Source organism: Calliphora vicina, chromosome 5, assembly GCF_958450345.1.
Source record: "Calliphora vicina chromosome 5, idCalVici1.1, whole genome shotgun sequence".
In the NCBI taxonomy this organism is placed as follows: Eukaryota; Metazoa; Arthropoda; class Insecta; order Diptera; family Calliphoridae; genus Calliphora; species Calliphora vicina.
In genome coordinates, this window is record NC_088784.1 from 56,934,040 (window position 1) to 56,952,758 (window position 18,719).

Below are 18,719 nucleotides of genomic sequence, written 5' to 3' on the forward strand. Positions count from 1 at the left end.
GTTTATTTGCATGCGGCGAACGTTACGGTTAAAAACAAAAAGATGAAACAAAATTAAATAAACATTTAGGAAAATACTAACAACAATAAAATAAAAACGAAAAGAAAAAATAAGCAAATTGGCAGTTGAGATTATTTTTAAAATTTTCTTGAACAAAAAGAAAAAAACACGCACAGTTCAACAAGAAACTCGGCATTTTAAAAGTGTGTGGTGGCGCGCAAAAAAAAAACGAAAACTCGAACTCGCAGCGAATAAAAAGAAAATAGGTGAAAAAAACCAAATAAATAGTTGTAATAATTAAAAAGAAAAATATATAATTTTCTTATACCTATTAATTAAAAGAAAATTTTATAAAAATTTATAGAAAATCATTTTATTTATTTTAGTATTATTAAAAATAATTAATTACTGTGATATTTGTGTTTCAAAAAAAGAATTTTGTTACAGTAAATTTGCAGCAATAAAACAAACATGGCGTGTTCAACGAAAACGTTAAAAATATTTGCACTCACATGGGATTTTCTATATGCAGTAAGTATCTAGATAAATTTATAAGTATGTGCATCTACTATACATAGATGTCACTCGTACTAAACATATCTATCTATCTTAACTAATGAATTTAAATATCTTGGAAATACGTTTTTATTATGGCAACCAACCGATAGTAGTCCTATGATGTGTTCATCATTTATATTTAAAGTTTCATAATTTTATATATTATTTTGTTTTACACTCATTGCATTTCTTTTTTTTAAATACATATAAACGTAGAGTGCTTTTCAAATATAAACAATATTTTACAAGCCCCCTACACTATGGATAATAGCTACTTTTGGTTCAATTAATAATATGTCTACTTGAAAACTGTCAATTGATTTGCTTTATAGTTTGCTTGAAGGAAATGTAGTCTTTATTTTTTAAAATCTTAAAATTATTACGTATTTTGCAAAATTATTCAAGGCCATAGTAGTTCACCCACTTAGTCCCACGCATTTATTCCGTATTTTCTAATTTTATATTTACATATGTTTAGCATTAAATGTGGGCCATATTTCATATATTTTTCAGAGCCGTTCTAGACTTGTCTGAAACCGGAAAAATTTAAGTGTTTTGAATTGACATACTTAATTGTGACGTAAAGTAGAGCTTAATTTTATAAATTTGTTGAATGAAACTGAAAAAACGTAACACCTTTTGTTATTGTGGTATTTACTGGTTCGATTATTTTTTTTTGTGTTAAAATAAATGTAGGCGTTGAAATGGTTAATTATGCACTTAAAAGTAAGATTTTAACAGTTTTATTTAAAATTAAACAAATATGTTTTCAAATATTCGAAAATTTTCCATTAATTCCCAATTTTAAATAATTGCATTCAACGTATCATATTTTGTGCAGTTTTAAGCATCGCAAAATATGTGCATTTATTTCCTTATTTTTCATTTTAAGGTCACAAATAATGTTTATAGACATTAAATTATTAAATTTTGGTATTATAGACATTTGTTTTCAAAATTGACATCATTAATAATAAATTTTTAATACGAAAGTTATTCGCGTTGAAGTTTCTCTTGGTAATATTATTTGCTTGAGAAAAATTAGGTTTAAAATTATTTTCGGAAGAAATATATTAACAAATATAGTTCTAAGAGACTTAGAACTATTTAGTACTGAAACTTACAATTCACAGAATTATTGACGTATGTTTTTATTGAACTTACTAAAGCGAATACTTTAACGATACCGATATTAATAAGAGTTTCAGAAACATTATAGTGATTTTCTGGGGTAAATAAAAGAAGTTCGGATTATGATCGCGATCATAATCCGAACTTCACCAAATTTTGTATTTTGTACGCATTTGATACACGTCACATGATTTATATATAAGGGATGGACGAGTTGGGATACGATTTTAATAGAGACACATTCCTTATAAGTTGCTTTTAAAGATAAGCTTAGTCATTAGACGGGACTCCATGTTTTTTTTTGGCAATGTTATAAATGTTTTAACAAAATTTGTTAAACTTTTAAGAACTAAAATAGGACATCTTTATATGACTAAAATATGACAATGGTGAGGACCAAAAATACGAATTTAATAAAAGCTAATTTCAATGTCTATAATATATATTTTTTATTTGAGCATACAGTATATTTCGCATTATTCTGAAGGACCAAATCTGTATAATTTTGTCCAGCTAGATTTAAAATTGAAACTACAGTGCTTTCTCAACTTATTATTAGTTTTTATAAAATAACAAACAAGTTTCCATGGACAGACAGACGGACGGACATTGTTAGCTCAGAAAGTGATTATGATGACAACATTATACCCGTATGCATATATTTTAAGGTTGGACCATTATTTGCGATGTTATTTATCACAAATAAATAATACGCTCCCAACTACGTTGGTTTAGGTTATAAATATGTGTTAGGTAAGGAATATAAAAGTTTCCAAATAAAAACCGATAACGCTTGTTTTTCATTTCACTATTACAAAAACAGTTGCACTGTGGGGCCAATCACAAAATAAATTATCAGAGTGGTTAGTTTAGGCTTTTTCACTTTAGCCTCAAAATGCATGTTTTAGTATGGTTGATTTTATATAGCTTTTGTACCATAATGGGGAGAGTATTTTGCATTTATATTACTGATTCGAACACCTAAAAATAGTGGTCCAACACCATTTTTATAGTAAAGTTATACATAAGTCCATCTATGCTGCTATCGTAAGTTCCTAAGTATGTCTGGTGATTTTAGCGAAATCAAATATTTTCGAATTTAGTAAGTAATATATGAAATTTATTTGTTAAGATATAAATATAAGGCCCATTCTAATGTGCACACAGTCCAATAGTGAGTAAACACCAGAGAATTTTTTGATTTTTTAAGATCATGAAAATCATTATAGTCCGATTTAAATCTTTTTTTTTCACAACCGAATCTATTATTCAACCCAATCTCCAACAAGCCGAAACTTTAAAATTTTAATCGATGGATAAATATTAGAATTTTTATTAAAAAAGATAAAAAAAACTCACTTTTGAGGCTCACTGTATTTGTACTATTTTTATACCCTACACCACCATAGTGGGGAGGGTATTATGCGTTTGTGCAGATGTTTGTAACGCCCAAAAATATTAGTCTAACACCCACCTTAAAGTATACCGATCGACTTAGAATCAGTTTCTGAGTCGATTAAACGATGTCCGTCCGTCCGTTGTCCGTCCGTCTGGTTGGCTGGCTGGCTGGCTGGCTGGCTGGCTGGCTGTCCATGTAAACCTTGTGCGCAGAGTACAGGTCGCAATTTTGAAGATATTTCGATCAAATTTGGTACATATTACTTTTTTGGCCCAAGGACCAAGCCTATTGAAACTGGCTGAAATCGGTCCATTATTTCACCTAGCCCCCATACAAATGTCCCCTCGAAATTGGACTTTATCGGTCATAAATGTTTAATTTATCTATGTATCTACACAAATTTCGCTCCAAATAATTCTTATATATACAAAATTCATGTCACCAAATTTTGTTACGATCGGTCCATAATTAGTCATAGCTCCCATATAGACCCGCTTCCGAAAATCACTTTAAAGTGCATAAATCGCTTAAAAATGTTGGTATACACACAAAATTCAACATAGTTAACTTTAATATAGACATAAATCACACGACCTAATTTTGTGGTGATCGGTCCATAATTGGTCATAGCTCCCATATAAGGCCCACTTCCAAAAATCACTCAAAAATATAAATTATTGATATTTTAAAAGAAAAATATTTTTACTCATTTACTTGGTGTAGGGTATTATATGGTCGGGCTTGACCGACCATACTTTCTTACTTGTTTAATATATGATGTTGATAGTTATACATTTCCGATTCATCGAAATATCAATAGAAATGATAAACTTGACATCTCTGATACATTTTCTATGGATAGGGTATTCAAAACGTCGCCTCAGACCCAGTTCTATTACTATTGTTACTGTTTAATTTAACATTAGGAACATTGCAAATTGTATATACATATGTACATATTTCTTAGCTACGAGTATTTTCGAGCAAAAAAAAAAACTTATCAATATCTAGTCAAAATATTGTGTATTTTTTAAGTATTTGTTTACGTGCCAACAACAAAATAAGCGGCAATAGAAGCAGCAGCTGCAACAACACCAATTTATTACCATTTTATTAACCTTCTTGCCAATGAGGTCTATAAATGTACTCGTCGTCAGTATATATTGGAGGAGAAGCTTTAAGGTGCATTTTATTTTTTCACTTGTCTCAAACGTTTTATTTGTAATTGTAAATATATGTATGTATGTAGAATTTTATTTAAATATGAATGTATGTAAGCAAAGTCTCTATGTGAGTTTATGCCGCGTGGTATTTGATAGTGAATAGTTTTACTATGTAGTCATAGAAATTAATTCAAATACTTCACGTAGTACTCGTATTTTCTTACATACATACATGCATATCGTACATTCATTACATTTATTTCATTCAAATTTAATTTAAAATACACAAATTTTCTTAATCTATCAACCACTCATACATACATTGAGGTATTAAAACTTCTTAAGTCATTTATTTGAAATGATCAAATAGAAAATTTCAATATTGTTTGAATTGGAACATTAAATTTACCAGTGACATTTAAATCAACTTATTTAAATCTAAAAGTTCATTGCAACTTTTAAAAGGGTCAATTTCAAAGTGGTCTATTAAAATTTAAAGTTAAAATTTAAAATAATTTAAAATTTGATTTTTATTTTAACTTGCATGTTATAAAATAAAAACATATGTGTGTATATAATAAAATTTTAAAGATAACACAGGTTAACAGCAAAAAAGGCTTCACTAACCACTATATAGATTTGATGCATCATGGTTACCTAAGTACAAAAATGGTAAATTTTTTTAATTCTATGGATAGACAGATGACCCACCGTTTTCTACAATTCAATATCCTATTATGCACACCGGACAGGCAGAGAATCCTTAGTCGATCACGCGGAATTATTCAAAGTTCTTCAAAAATTCCAAAATAAGGGTGAAATTACTCAACTTTCGAGATGTTAGCGCATAGTACAGGAAATTATCAGAAGTCTCTCTATAAAAGCAATAAATGTTTGGTCCAAGTCTTAGAAGAGAATACTTTTGAAATGCGAATATCTCCTAAGCTATAAGAGTTAATTGATAGCTAAGACAAGGTTTTTTGTAGTGCCCGACGAGGAGATTCATACACGAAAAAAGATTTAACCCAAATAGACAAATAACAAGTTCATTATTCAAATTATTCCAAAAACTCATGAATGTCCACGGCTGTCACATAATTCTATCCGATCGAAATTGTAACTATTTTAGTATTTTGGTTTTTTTAAAACCACCTTCCGTGGAATTGAATTTTGTTTAATATTATTGGGTTATCATCAAGTTTTAATTAACATCTTTACTTAATTTCTGATTTAATAAACAACGCAATGCAATTCAAAATTAAAAAAAAAATTAAATATTTATCTCTTTATATTAAATTTTTATTTGTATCCAAATACATTTTAAAACCAAAGACATTTTTAGATTTTTAACGAAAAATTGAATAACTTGTTCTAGGCGAGAATTACCGGGATCCCGGGAAATGAAAATGTGCGGGAAAAGAAAAACTCTAGTCACAGTGTATTTAGTGTTCGATGATTTTTCGAATCATCTTGGTAGCTTCTAAATTGGATAAAATTTTTAAATCAATGCTTGTGAAAGATTGTGAGTTTGATGGAAATCGAAGAAAATATTAATTTCTTTTTTTAAATTTTATTTATTTTTGTAAAAGGCTAAAATATACTACTATATGTTTGTACGGCGCGCCGCGGCGTTTATATGATGGAATATTTTCGATTCATTCAAAAGTCGACGGAGTGATTGAGTGTGTTTACATTTAATGCGATATTTTTATGTATATTGGGCTGTCAGTTAGCCTACATTAAAGTATTAAGCTTGGCATTTTGTCGATCGATCATCACCTGTAATTCAAATATTTTTTTTTTTCTCAAAATTCATTTATTTGCAATCTAGTAATTCAAATATAAACAAATTCTGGTAACAAACAAGTGAAACACATTCAGTAGAATGGTAAGGTTTCAAATGATAAATTGTGAACTATTTAAAACTTGGTGACTTATAATTCATATTTTGGTATTTAGCACATTTTCTATTCTATCATTTTATTATTATTGTAGTTCTATCATTAAAATAAAATTTGTTTCCAATGTTTGTAACGTGCAGAAATATTGCCCCAACACCTACCATAAAGTATACCAATCTGCTCAGGATCACTTTCTGGGTCGATTAAGCGATGTCCGTCCGTCCGTCTGTCCGTCCATGTAAACTACAGGTCGCAATTTCAAAGATAATTCGACAAAATTTGGTATAAGCACGTCAATTGCTAAGGACGAAGCCTATTGAATTTGGTTAGAATCGGTCCATTATTTCTCCAAGCCCCCATACGATTGCCCTATCTGAAAATAGTTAAGGTCTCATAAATATCTTAGTTATATAGATATCCAAACCAAATCCAGCAAGAATAAGTTTTATATAATCCGAACTCGCTTCACCAAATTTTGTGATGATCGGTCCACAATTAATCATAGCTGCCATATAGACCCACTTCCGAAAATCACTTAAACTGGCATTAATATCTTAATAATGTTGGTATTCGAATAAAATTCAGTACAAATAATTTATATATATACAAAGTCATGTCACCAAATTTTATAACGATCGGTCCATAATTAGTCATAGCTCCCATATAATGCCCACATCCGAAAATCATTTTAATGAGTGTAGATTTCTTAAAAATGTTGGTATTCAAATAAAATTCAATACAAACAGGTTTAATATATACAGAAGTCATGCCACCTAATTTTATGTCGATTTTTCCATAATTAGATTGGCGTAGGGTATCATATGGTCGGGCTTGACCGACTACACTTTCTTACTTGTTTTTAGAATTGAAAAATATGATGAACCTCTAGAAAACCCATATTCGTAACATTATTGCCGTCATTAGCCAATTTTAACATTTTGACAGTGCTTAGTGTAGGGTATATTGTAAAAGATTTTCCATAGAGCATGGCGTTCATGTGGATTTGTTGTTTTTTCTAATTCTTCCACCTTGACTTGACCGGTCTTCAAATAAATAAAAAAATACGTTGCACAATCTTTAAAGAATATTTATCACTACAAAGTAAAACAGTAGTAGCTGTTTTGTTTTGTTATTTATTAAATTGTATTTGATGTTTTGTTTTTCAAATTGCCGCAAACATATTCAACAAGTGGAAACAATCTGACAAATGAAACACATGCGAGGGGTATTAAACATAAACAAACAGGCAGACAATCACTATGACTGACTGACAGCCGATTCTAAGTTGTAGTTCGACGAGTACAATTCATTCATTTACTTTTTGTATTTCTTTCAACATAATTTATGTTGAGCGTTCAATTTAAAATTAGATATTTTGATGTTTACTTGCCCATTTTTCAACGAGTGTAATTTTGGTGATTTTTCAAATAAAAAAATGTTGAAAAATTTTTATTCGAAAACATTGTGATTAGATTTGTCAGTTAATGAAATTTATGATGTTGGTTTTTCATACTCAAAGATCTTTGTCTAGTTGTTTGTCAGTCTGCAAGTTTAATAAAGTAAATTTGTGTGTGTTTTTTAAATGAGAAAATAATTACAACGAGTTGATTAAGTTGTTAAAACTCTTTAACAATAAAAAAATAAATAAATTATTACAGGGTTAAATAAAAGCTATAAAATTACATAATATTTATATTTAGTTGGTTTGGTTTTTATCAGTATTTTCTTTATAAACATTTGAAACCCTTAAATCTACTATTGAAATTTAATAATAGTAGTTTGCGATTTATATTAGATACTTTTTGGCTTAATAATTTTTAAGCTATTAAATTGAATATATAATAAAAAGAAACATCATTGAAAGATCAGTCCATGATTTATTAATCTCTAACACGCATTTGGGGGAAATTAAATTTATTTTAAACAGATGTTTATTTATGTTTATTACAATATTATAACATCGAACTTCCTTATTTTATGTCATTATAGAAATACAAAACAAATTATTAGCTTACTATGCAAACGTGATAAGTTCACTTTTTATGAAAATTGAGATTTAAAAAAAAAATTTTAGAATAAGTAAAATACAATACATAAATGGCTTAAAAAACATTTACAATTATTTCGTTTTTCTCGTTGTAATATTGTGATCTGCAAAAGAGCTAAACCCATTTTGTGGTATACAAACGAGCTAAGTTAATTTTTTTGTTAAATGGAATTGAGTATAACTACGTTATTAAATATATAAAAGCACCAAACTTGTTGCAATTATTAGTTTATTCATTTAATTTTAACCAGATGAATGTAAATCATAATTTTCTTAAGGAAATATTTGATAATTTTGAAATTTATTAACATCTCGACTACTAATTTCAAAACCGTTACTCCATTGCATTTTAAGAGAAGCTTTAGGACTCAGAAGTTGCCAACGCCTTCTTCTAAACTCTGATCATTTTTTATTATAATTCGTACCAAATAAGTAATAAAAAATATTTTAATTTATTGTGTCCCCTCGCACATCCGTCTTTCTCCTGTTTCTAAAAGGCTTCTTGCACTACCAACTCATTGACTTTTATTTCGAAATCTATGTACATTTAAATTGTCAGAAAATTCACATTTCCTAGGGGCACTTTATTCTCTGATCCTATCATAATGCTTAGAACTAGCTGAACTTCTAGTAACTTACATCTATACGCAACAACAAAGGTTGGCTCTGATCCTTTATTTAATACATCAAGATTATAGCAAATCAAATTTCGACTCCTAGATGTGAGTCTATGCTCGAGTTTTTCCTGACCGTATGATGGGCATTTTTATCAGCCCAAATGATAACCGACCTGATCCAGGAGTTTGTTCAGTTAGTCATGTACTTGAGATAACCAGTCATGCAGTGTCTTTATTTTAGATATTAAAAATGCTTTTGGCTACTTATTTTATTAGACACAGTAGCTTATAATATTTCATGCTTAGTCCACTAAACTACACACAGAAACCCGATTCGTCATTGCTACCGATTTTGTCGCCAATCGTATTCTGTCGGTTGTATGAATTATCACACAATTCGATAATTGTGATCGAAATTGCTGAATATTCGGTTGACGGAACTGATTTAAAAAATGATTCGGTTACTTTTATTTAAATACATTTTTGAACAAATAACACGAATAAAAGTTTTGCCCAAAGTCATGCACTTTTTTTATTGGCCGCTAAAGATTTGGGCCCTCGGTGTCATTTTTGCAAAAAAGTGATAATTTTCTCAGGGTCATAACTTGCAAACAGTTCGGAATTTTGATTTACTCTCTGAGGCAAAGTTGTAGCCCTTGTCATATAAAATCAAAAAACTTCATCTTCAAAATCAAAATCGCAGAAAACTTTAAAAAATTCCAAATAAATTTAGAAATTCATTTTTTATAGCTGCCTAAAATTATGCTTTAGTTTATAATAATTTAATGTTTTATGGTCCAGAACACTTAATCCTTTAGTTTTTTCTTACTAACTTATATTGACCTAACTAAACGGTTTTAAGAATCATTCCTAGGAAGTTTATATATTCTAGAAAGTTGATTATTGAGATCTTAAGTACATTTTTGTAGTTGATTGTTTCCTTGAATTTTGAACGGTTTGCTACCTATGGACCTGAACAGGGGAAAAAAGGTAAAAATCTAATTTTTTAAAGTTTTTTGCGAATTTTACCTTGAAGATGAAGTTTTTGTCTTCTGTATATATGAAACTTATTTGTGTTGAATTTTATTTGAATACCAACATTTTTAAGAAATCTATACTCGTTAAAATGATTTTCGGAAGTGGGCCTTATATGGGAGCTATGACTAATTATGGACCGACCGTTACAATATTTGATAGTGCGAGTTTGGCTTATATAAAACTTATTTGTGCTGAATTTGGTTTGGATACTTATACAACTAAGATATTTGTGAGAGCTTAACTATTATCAGGTAGGGCAATCGTATGGAGGCTAGGAGAAATAATGGACCGATTATAACCAAATTCAATAGGCTTCGTCCTTGGGGCAATATAAAAGCTTGTACCAAATTATTATCTTTTAAATTGCGACCTGTAGCTTAAATACAAGGTTTACATGGACAGACAGACGGGCGGACATCGCTTAATTGACTCAGTGAAAGTTATCCTGAGGCGATCGGTATACTTTAAGGTGGGTGTTGGGACAATATTTTTGCAGGTTACAAACATCAGCGCTAACCCAATATACACTGCCCACTATGTTGGTGTAGGGTAAGTATAAACAGTCGGTAAAATACTTTAAATAATCGTAAGTATTTTCAAATCGTTCACTTTAACTGAAACCGAAAACTTTTAATAGCAGTCATGCGACCTTATTTACATAAACATTTTTTACTGAGAATAAAAATAAGTCGTTAAATTTGAAATAAGTAAATTCTAGACAACTATGTAAAGAACTTTTTGCAAGCAATTTTGTAATCTCTTTTAAATGAACGTTCATACTAATGAACACACAAAAAGACGTACATACATATTTTGATGTCTAAATGAATGAATGATTGTCTAAAACTTTAACCTAGTTTTAATTTCTGTGTCAAGTCCAAATATTATCAGACTATGAATATTTTGCAAAAACAAGAATATCAAAATTCTAAAATACATATTAGTTCAAATTCAAAAAATATACTTCAATAAATACCTATTTATGAAATTAAAATAAATAGTAAATAAAAAGCAGAAATAAGGAGTGAGATCGAAAAATTCTTAACACACGTTTTTCATTACATTTTTTAACCCAAGTATTATTTGAATTTTTTTTTGATCAAGTTACCTTTGAAAAACATGTCAGTTATTATGTGTAATGTCAATTATATTATTTTTTTTGTTAATCTGATTAAAATGAGTGACCAGAAAAAAGTGCGTACTGAAATTATTAAATATTTTCAACAAAACCCAACTTGGTCTTACAAAAAGTTGGCCAAGCATACAAAGGTCTGCCGTCAAACTGTTTCCAATGTTATTAAACAGTACCGGGAGAACTTGTCAGTTGATAGAAAACCTGGTTCAGGTAGAAGGAATGGTCCACATGATGTTTCTAAAGCCAAAAAAATAGAACGCATTTTCAAAAGAGCTCCCAACACATCCGGTAGGAAAGCAGCCCGGTTAGCTCAGTGCTCGGACTATTTGGTACGAAAAGTTAAAGCTAATGCAGGTTTAAAAACATACAAGGCTCAAAAAGTTCCTGACAGGAACGCTACTAAAAATTTAGAGGCCAAAAACAGAGCACGGAAATTGAAGTCAAGTTTTATAAAAAAATATTCTTGCTGCATAATGGATGACGAAACGTATGTTCTGGCAGATTTTTCGCAACTTCCAGGTCAAAAATTTTATGTTGCTGATGCTCGAGGGAATGTTGAAGAAAAGTTTAGGACCCAAAAGCAGACAAAATTTCCCAGAAAGTTCTTGGTATGGCAAGCAATATGCAGTTGCGGCAAAAGAAGCCACTCATTTGTTACAACGGGCTCTATAAATACCGAAATTTACATCAAGGAATGTTTACAAAAAAGGCTGCTTCCATTCATAAGACTTCATAATGTGTCCACTTATTTTTGGCCTGACTTGGCATCCTGTCACTATGGCAAACAAGCCCTTGAGTGGTACAAGAACAATAATGTGGTATTTGTACCAAGAGAGGCAAATCCTCCAAACTGCCCGGAGCTAAGGCCAGTGGAGAGATATTGGGCTCTTGTTAAAAGAGAATTGAAGAGTACAAAAAAGGTGTCCAAAAGTGTGGTAGATTTTAAACGGAGATGGACTACATGTTCGAGCAAAGTGACAGAAAGCACTATAAAAACGTTAATGGAAGGGTTTCCGAAAAAGGTTCAAAATTTCATCACTAGTGATTAAAACTATAAAAATAATTTTTTTTGTAAATTGTAATAATAATTTCAATCAAATAAAAAAAAAATTAAAGCTGTAAGTTTAGTGGTTTCTTTTTTATAAACATATATGTATGTTAAGAATTTTTCGATCTCACTCCTTACTAAATAGTAAATGATTAAATAAAACAGAAAAAAATAAGAACATTTGAAAGCTATAATTAAACACTACTTTATGTTGGCAATTACTACTGATAAGATAAATATTTGCGTGTAAAAAATGTGTGTATTTGTATGACAGTACGACGCACAATAATAATAAATCTATATAAAACAAAATAAACTGTTGTCAACGTACTGTAATTACGACCATATTTAGTTGATACTATTTGCGTTGAATATTATCATTTCACACAAATACAATCGCCTAATATCATCATAATAATCATGATAATGACGATGATCGTCATGAGATTCAAACATAAAAAAGTGTCAAATGATAGTGAAAAATTAGACAAATTATTTAATGTTTTACAATAAAATTATACTTTTTTCCTACAGATGTCATTGAGACCTACCCAAACGTTTCCACTCATAGACGGGCATTCGTATTAAGATGGGTATAATAATAGATATTTAGATAGTATTTTATGTGGGATCTCATTCACTCACACTCGCTCTCTGTAGATTGTTAAATGAATTTCTAAGGTTGTCTGCTTTAACTACCTCCATCCCATATAAAGATAGATGAAGATATGTATATAGAGGAACATATTCTATTGTTTTATGCATATTTTCCATTAAAAGTTTTTTAATTTTTTTTATTTTTGTATATCTTAAGTTTTGCTGTTTAATTATTGTGTGTGTGTCTTGAAATGTTTACAAACAAATCTAATTTTAATGTTGGTTCCGTTTTTTTGTTTGTTTGTTTGCTGTTAGAAACTAAACTTTTCTGAAAACAAATTCTAATTTAATAAATCACATTTACATTTTTGTTATATACAACCAATAGCGAAATACTTGTAAGGCATGTTGAACTCTTCTCTAAATAGTTTTGTTTAATACTTATACTCAAACTCTTTGTAAATATATCGTAGATCCCCCCTAGTAAAGTAAAATAGAAACGGAATTAATTTTCTATCTGTGCCGCCAAAAATGTTAAGGTTAAATGCATAATGAACATAAATAATTATTTATGTATGAAAAATACATAAAACGGGGAATGGAGAAACACTTGAGTTTAAGTTTCATTTGATATAAGCTGGTGAAGATCAAAGATTAGTTTTTGAAGGCTACTCCAAGACAGTTTTTACTTTCGAAATTATTAAAATTTCAGAAAGAATAGAAGGAAGGAATGAGAAAGATAATTCTTTCTACTGCGGCCATCTAGTCCTACGGCATTGACCTCTTGCAGAATGACAAGTGATGTGTTTCATAGCTTAAAGCTTAAATCGACACCTTTGCACATCGTATACAAATTCACCCCGGGGCATGTTATCTTGGTGATTCCCGGAATTTGGTGTTATTACAATCCGAGATCAAAAGGTGCTACATATACATCGGACTACACGCCCAAGGAATTGATCACGTGGTGGCTGTGGTTAAATCCCAAAATCGTGAGAAGAATATTGTTAAATAAATCCTGTCAACATAGTTTTAACGGACGATACTCCACGTTAAACCCAGAACTTCTGTATCATTTACTTGGCCTGGTAATGTAGTAAAAGAGCACAATATCAAAAAACTATAAACCAAATACATACATTCGAAATTGAAATGTTTGTCAATAAATAGCTTTTCTGCTTTTTTACTAGGTCAAGTACTCTACATTGTGAATACCGCTATTTTTTTTTAATTTTCATTTCAAGTTTATTGAAAACAATGTTTTTTCTGGAACAGAAACTTGTTGTGATTTTCTATATATATTTTTTGTTTGTTTCCTTTTCAATTGTTTGTTAGGTGTAAAAATATATCTTTAAAATACATATACCCATTATTTGCAATCTAATTTTTTCTATTAAAATAAAAGAAGATCTATTAAAAACGGTTAACCGGGTTTTTCAGCTAAAACCGTATTTGAATCCGATTTTTTAGAAAATGAAAATTTTCGAATAAACCGAAAACCGTTCGTTAGATTTTTGTAGGTTTGATTGATTGTAACAAAAATTTTAACAAAAACAAAACACATGTAAAATTTACACTCAAAGTACACGCTTGTACGCACATGTTGCTTTGCGATAAAGCAATAAATATAAACAATTTCTGCCGTTTTGGATTTTTCATGATTTTTTTAAAACAAAAAAATTTTATATTTTTACATAAAAAATATATTTTTTGCTTCAATTTGTTATTATAACTCCGAAACTACTGAGCCGTTTAAAACGCAATATATATTTGAAAATTTGTACATAGCACGGGGAAAATGCTTTCAACATTCAATCAATCGAAAGAAGGACATTAACTACTCAATTTTATGTATATCAAACAAAAAAGTTAAATTTTGTGAAAATGAGCGAATTCACTTAATTGTGAATAAATTCGAAAAGAATCAATCGATTTTTATCTTCGATATCTCATTATAGACGGCAAAGTAAGTACAAGTTCTGCTGTTTTCGATTTTTCATGAGTTTTTTAAAACACAAACAAATATATTTTCACGTAAAAATATATATTTTTTTTCAATTTGTTATTATAACTCCGAAAGTACTGAGCCGATTACAACGCAATATATAACCTGATTAAAGGTTATGTAAATTTGAACATGTCTAAGTTTACTTCGATAATAATAAAACTTTTAAATAAAATCTATCCATAGAATTTAAAAATTTTACCATTTTTGTGCTACTGGAACCACAATACATCAAAATTGTGTAGTGGTTTAAAAAGCCTCCAACATTTTTTCGGTTTTGTTGCCCTGTGTTATTCGTCTCCTCTTTGAAGATACCATCATATGTGCCTATCTCGATCCTGGCAGACTGGTACCCTCTGTAAACTACTTTTTAGCTTTTATTTGTTACCCATTGTGGTATCAACTATTTTTGAAAACTGTTTATATTTTGAAATTTTAAAGTCCATTTAAAAGGACATCTGACAAATGACGGTTGAACAGTGTAATAGTTTGGAAATTCGAAGTTTGACTTTTGTTTAAGAGGTCAATATGGGCAATGATACTTCATAGTAATTTTTATTTCCTTTTATGGTAGTTTATTATACATTAAATGAAAATGCAATTTGAAACAAACATTTTGTTCTTATTTGCCGTATGATTCATTTAAAAAGTTTTCATAAATATAAAAAATGTTTACTTAGTCCATTTGTTAACAAAATGGTCCACATAAATATAAAAATGTTTATTTAATCCAATTACCTGAGTTTAAAAATATTTTACAGAAATAAGACTCTGTATACAGTGACGGACATTACAATAAAATCACTACCAATATTTCATTTAAAACCAGGAGCAATCATAAGGATTGGTGTGGGCCAGAAAATATAAAAAAGTGGCAAAATGTGTTGTGGACGGACGAAACGACCATTCATTTAATTGGTAGTGATGATAAGACATGGGTTAGACGTCGAAAAAATGGCAAAAACCAAAAACGTTTAAACATTATATGGGGATGCTTTTCTTGGTATTGCGTTGGTCCAATTTATTGGATTAAAGAAAATATGGATAATCACTATGGAAAATAGTAAAAGACAAACTCGGACCTGAAAAATTGAAAAACAAGGAAGAACTTTGGCAGAAAATTCAGGAAATATGGTATGCAATTTCCCGATCTACATGCGAAAGTTTGTTAAATTCAATACCCAAAAGATTTGATGCTGTTATTAGAAATAATTGATATGCAACAAAATATTAAGAAACATCGAATTCTTATGATTTTTTATTTTTAATCATTTTAAGACTGATTGATTCTATTTGAATGTCGCATATTTTATTTAGTCTTTTAGATTTGACATCGTTTTTAACATAAGAATGTGTTATTTTTTTATTTTGTTTTTTTCTATTTATTGTTTACGTTATGAGCATTAATATATAATGAACAAATTTTAAATTTTGAAATCAAATTTTGTAGTTTTACCGCTTTAATCGAATTCATATGTAGTGATTCTATTGTATTGTCCGTCACTGTATGTATGTATGTATGTATAATAAAGAAATTAATAAATTTTACTGAAATAACTTGTTGATGAAAAACTGGGGAAACTCAGCGCAACTATTCCATTGGGGGTGTGTATATGGTCTAGTGTCTTCTGCAGTTTCCCCATACATAGTTCCCTATTTTCCATTCGATTTTATATATGAACGAATGTGACACAAACACAAATAGTGTGTGTATGTCAGTAATGAAGAAAAGTTTTTTTCTTTATTTAATTTTAGTTTTTCATGGTGTCATTGAAAATCATACACAATTTTCTGAAGACGAAAAATAAACAACTCAAAAGAATGACATCAACACACTACAAAACTATATTTTCCAAAAATATATACTACATATTTTGAATTTTGAAAATCATTGATTTTTATGAAACAAAAAAATAACAAAATTTTATGCAAAAAACTCAACGTGGGTGCTTCTTGCTCTAAAAAAAACACACACAGTTTAATACGAGTAAACATTTCAGCTCCCCACCCTCCGTCTTATAAAAATTTATTAATATTTTTTTGTTTAATGCTCTAAATAAACAAAAATTTTTAAAATTAATACGTTTAATAAATATTTAATTGCCAATTTTTGCCATTTTTTTAAAATTTCAAGTTTATTTTTTTTTGTTTACGGAATTTTAAGTCATTCAAGTTTGAATAACAACTAATTGTATTTATTGAAAATAATTTATTAAATTGTTTTTAAGTTGAAAGATTTCAATAGTGGATAATAATCGTAGGATTTATTACGAACTATAAAAGGCAAATTTGTGCATCTATTGATAGACTTCACACAAATTATGCTTCTAATATAGACATTGCCAAGGCCTTTGTAAATATCGTATATAATATCAATTGGTTTCAACATATTTGTATCGATGAAATTGTTTGTGGGTCTCTGGGTGGGTTAGATTCACAATTGACCAATGACCAATAGGTACAATGGGCGTGGCACCTTATTATTTTATATCTGGAGGACTATTATAGTGGGAGTCCTCAAACTTTGTGTGAGCAGATAAACATTTGCCGAGACAGCTAGTATAAATATAAGTTTGTTAAACCGTTTATAATTTTCACATTTTACGGAAATTTTTTTGTCGCGTTCGGATAAAATTAAATCTTAATTTTATTCTTATTTACATTACAGTGCAAAAAATATATTTTGTCGATTAGTTGTATCTAGCAGATTATCAATAAACATGGGATAACGAAAGATACAAAAAGTAAAACTCATTTTCAGCTGCCTCTAGAAAAATAAAAAAATCAGCGAATTGGAACATAATTTTTAAAGACATTTTTCCAAATTAAAATGGATTAATGTATCTATGTTTAAAGTTTTTAATATGAAATGTTTGCATTTGTTTTATTTTTACAATCTTTATTATGATTATGCACTCGGCATTTGTAACGCGACATATTTTATCCGTTACGTTTGTAATAAGGATTAGATCAATTTCCGAACGAACGATTAGGAGTATAAGGCTCAAATTCTCTTGTATTTGTCTTTATATTCATAATTTTGTCTTCATATTCCGTAATGTTATCTACCATATGCAGTATTTTCTCGTTCTTGACAATTGTGATTCTCTGCTGCTTTATCGAAATATTCATTATACTTTAGTGAATTTCTATTAATATTTCCAAAGTATAACCTCCTTCTTACGGCAAACTGTTTACCCATCTAGTAAATATGCATGTTAAAATAATAAAAACATTTGTTTTTTTGTTATTGAAAAAATATATCAAATTAAAATGCTAACTAAAAATATTTAGTTCGAAAGCCATTAAATTTTGATTTGAGCTAAAATTATCAGCCACCTGATTCTTACGATCGTGGAGAACTGATAACTAACGATGATTTACGTACCGGAAAGCGACATACATTGGTTGAGGTTCATATAAAGAGCGGCTAAAAATAGAAGAAGTTGTCGAAGGACAATGAAACTTGGCACATAGCATAGATGGTGCATAGTAGTGCACTAATTTTGCAGTTTGCACTAATACTTAGTGATAGTGCAAAATTAGTGCTATCATTTTGTTAATATTTAGTGCTGAGTTGAAAATTATCAGCCTTACTAAACATTAGTGATAGTGAGTTAAAAAATTTTGCACTCAAAATTAAATTAGTTGATTTCTGCACTAATTTGAGTGCAACTTCAAATTATGCACTAAATTTTTAAGTTCAAAATGGTTTAAATTTATTTCTGTGCACTAATTTAAAATTTAAAAGTTAAGACTAATACTTCATTAAAAATAACAAAAAATATTTCAAATATTTATTTTTCGAGTTTGTATTCAACAATTTCAAGATCACTAATTTTTGAAAATTTAGTGATAATATGTTTAATGCAGTTTTTTTTGATTTCAGGTTAAAATGTTGCACTAATTAATTGTAGTGCAGACTTTTGCACTAAATCTTCGTTTAGTGAAAAAATTATCACTATCACTATTTTTTTTAGTGCTAGTTAAGAAATAAGCATTATCACTAAAGCTGATAAAAATTAGTGCAAACTAAATTTTTTGCAATGCTGATTCCAATCCAATTTACCCCCAACTATG

The 18,719-nt window shown here is 29.2% G+C and overlaps 1 protein-coding gene across 2 annotated transcripts in view; it reads left to right on the forward strand.

The window, feature by feature from the left end:
- Nucleotides 1-18,719, forward strand: part of Tsp42Eg (Tetraspanin 42Eg) — a 38,445-nt gene continuing 19,726 nt past the window's right edge. Inside the window, exons 1-2 of one of the 2 annotated variants that reach the window (XM_065511683.1) lie at nucleotides 1-266; nucleotides 435-531. In XM_065511683.1, the coding sequence (XP_065367755.1) occupies nucleotides 472-531 (60 nt within the window). In that variant the 5' untranslated portion in view covers nucleotides 1-266; nucleotides 435-471. The remainder of the gene's footprint in view (nucleotides 267-434; nucleotides 532-18,719) is intronic. The other variant, XM_065511684.1, reaches the window with a different exon arrangement.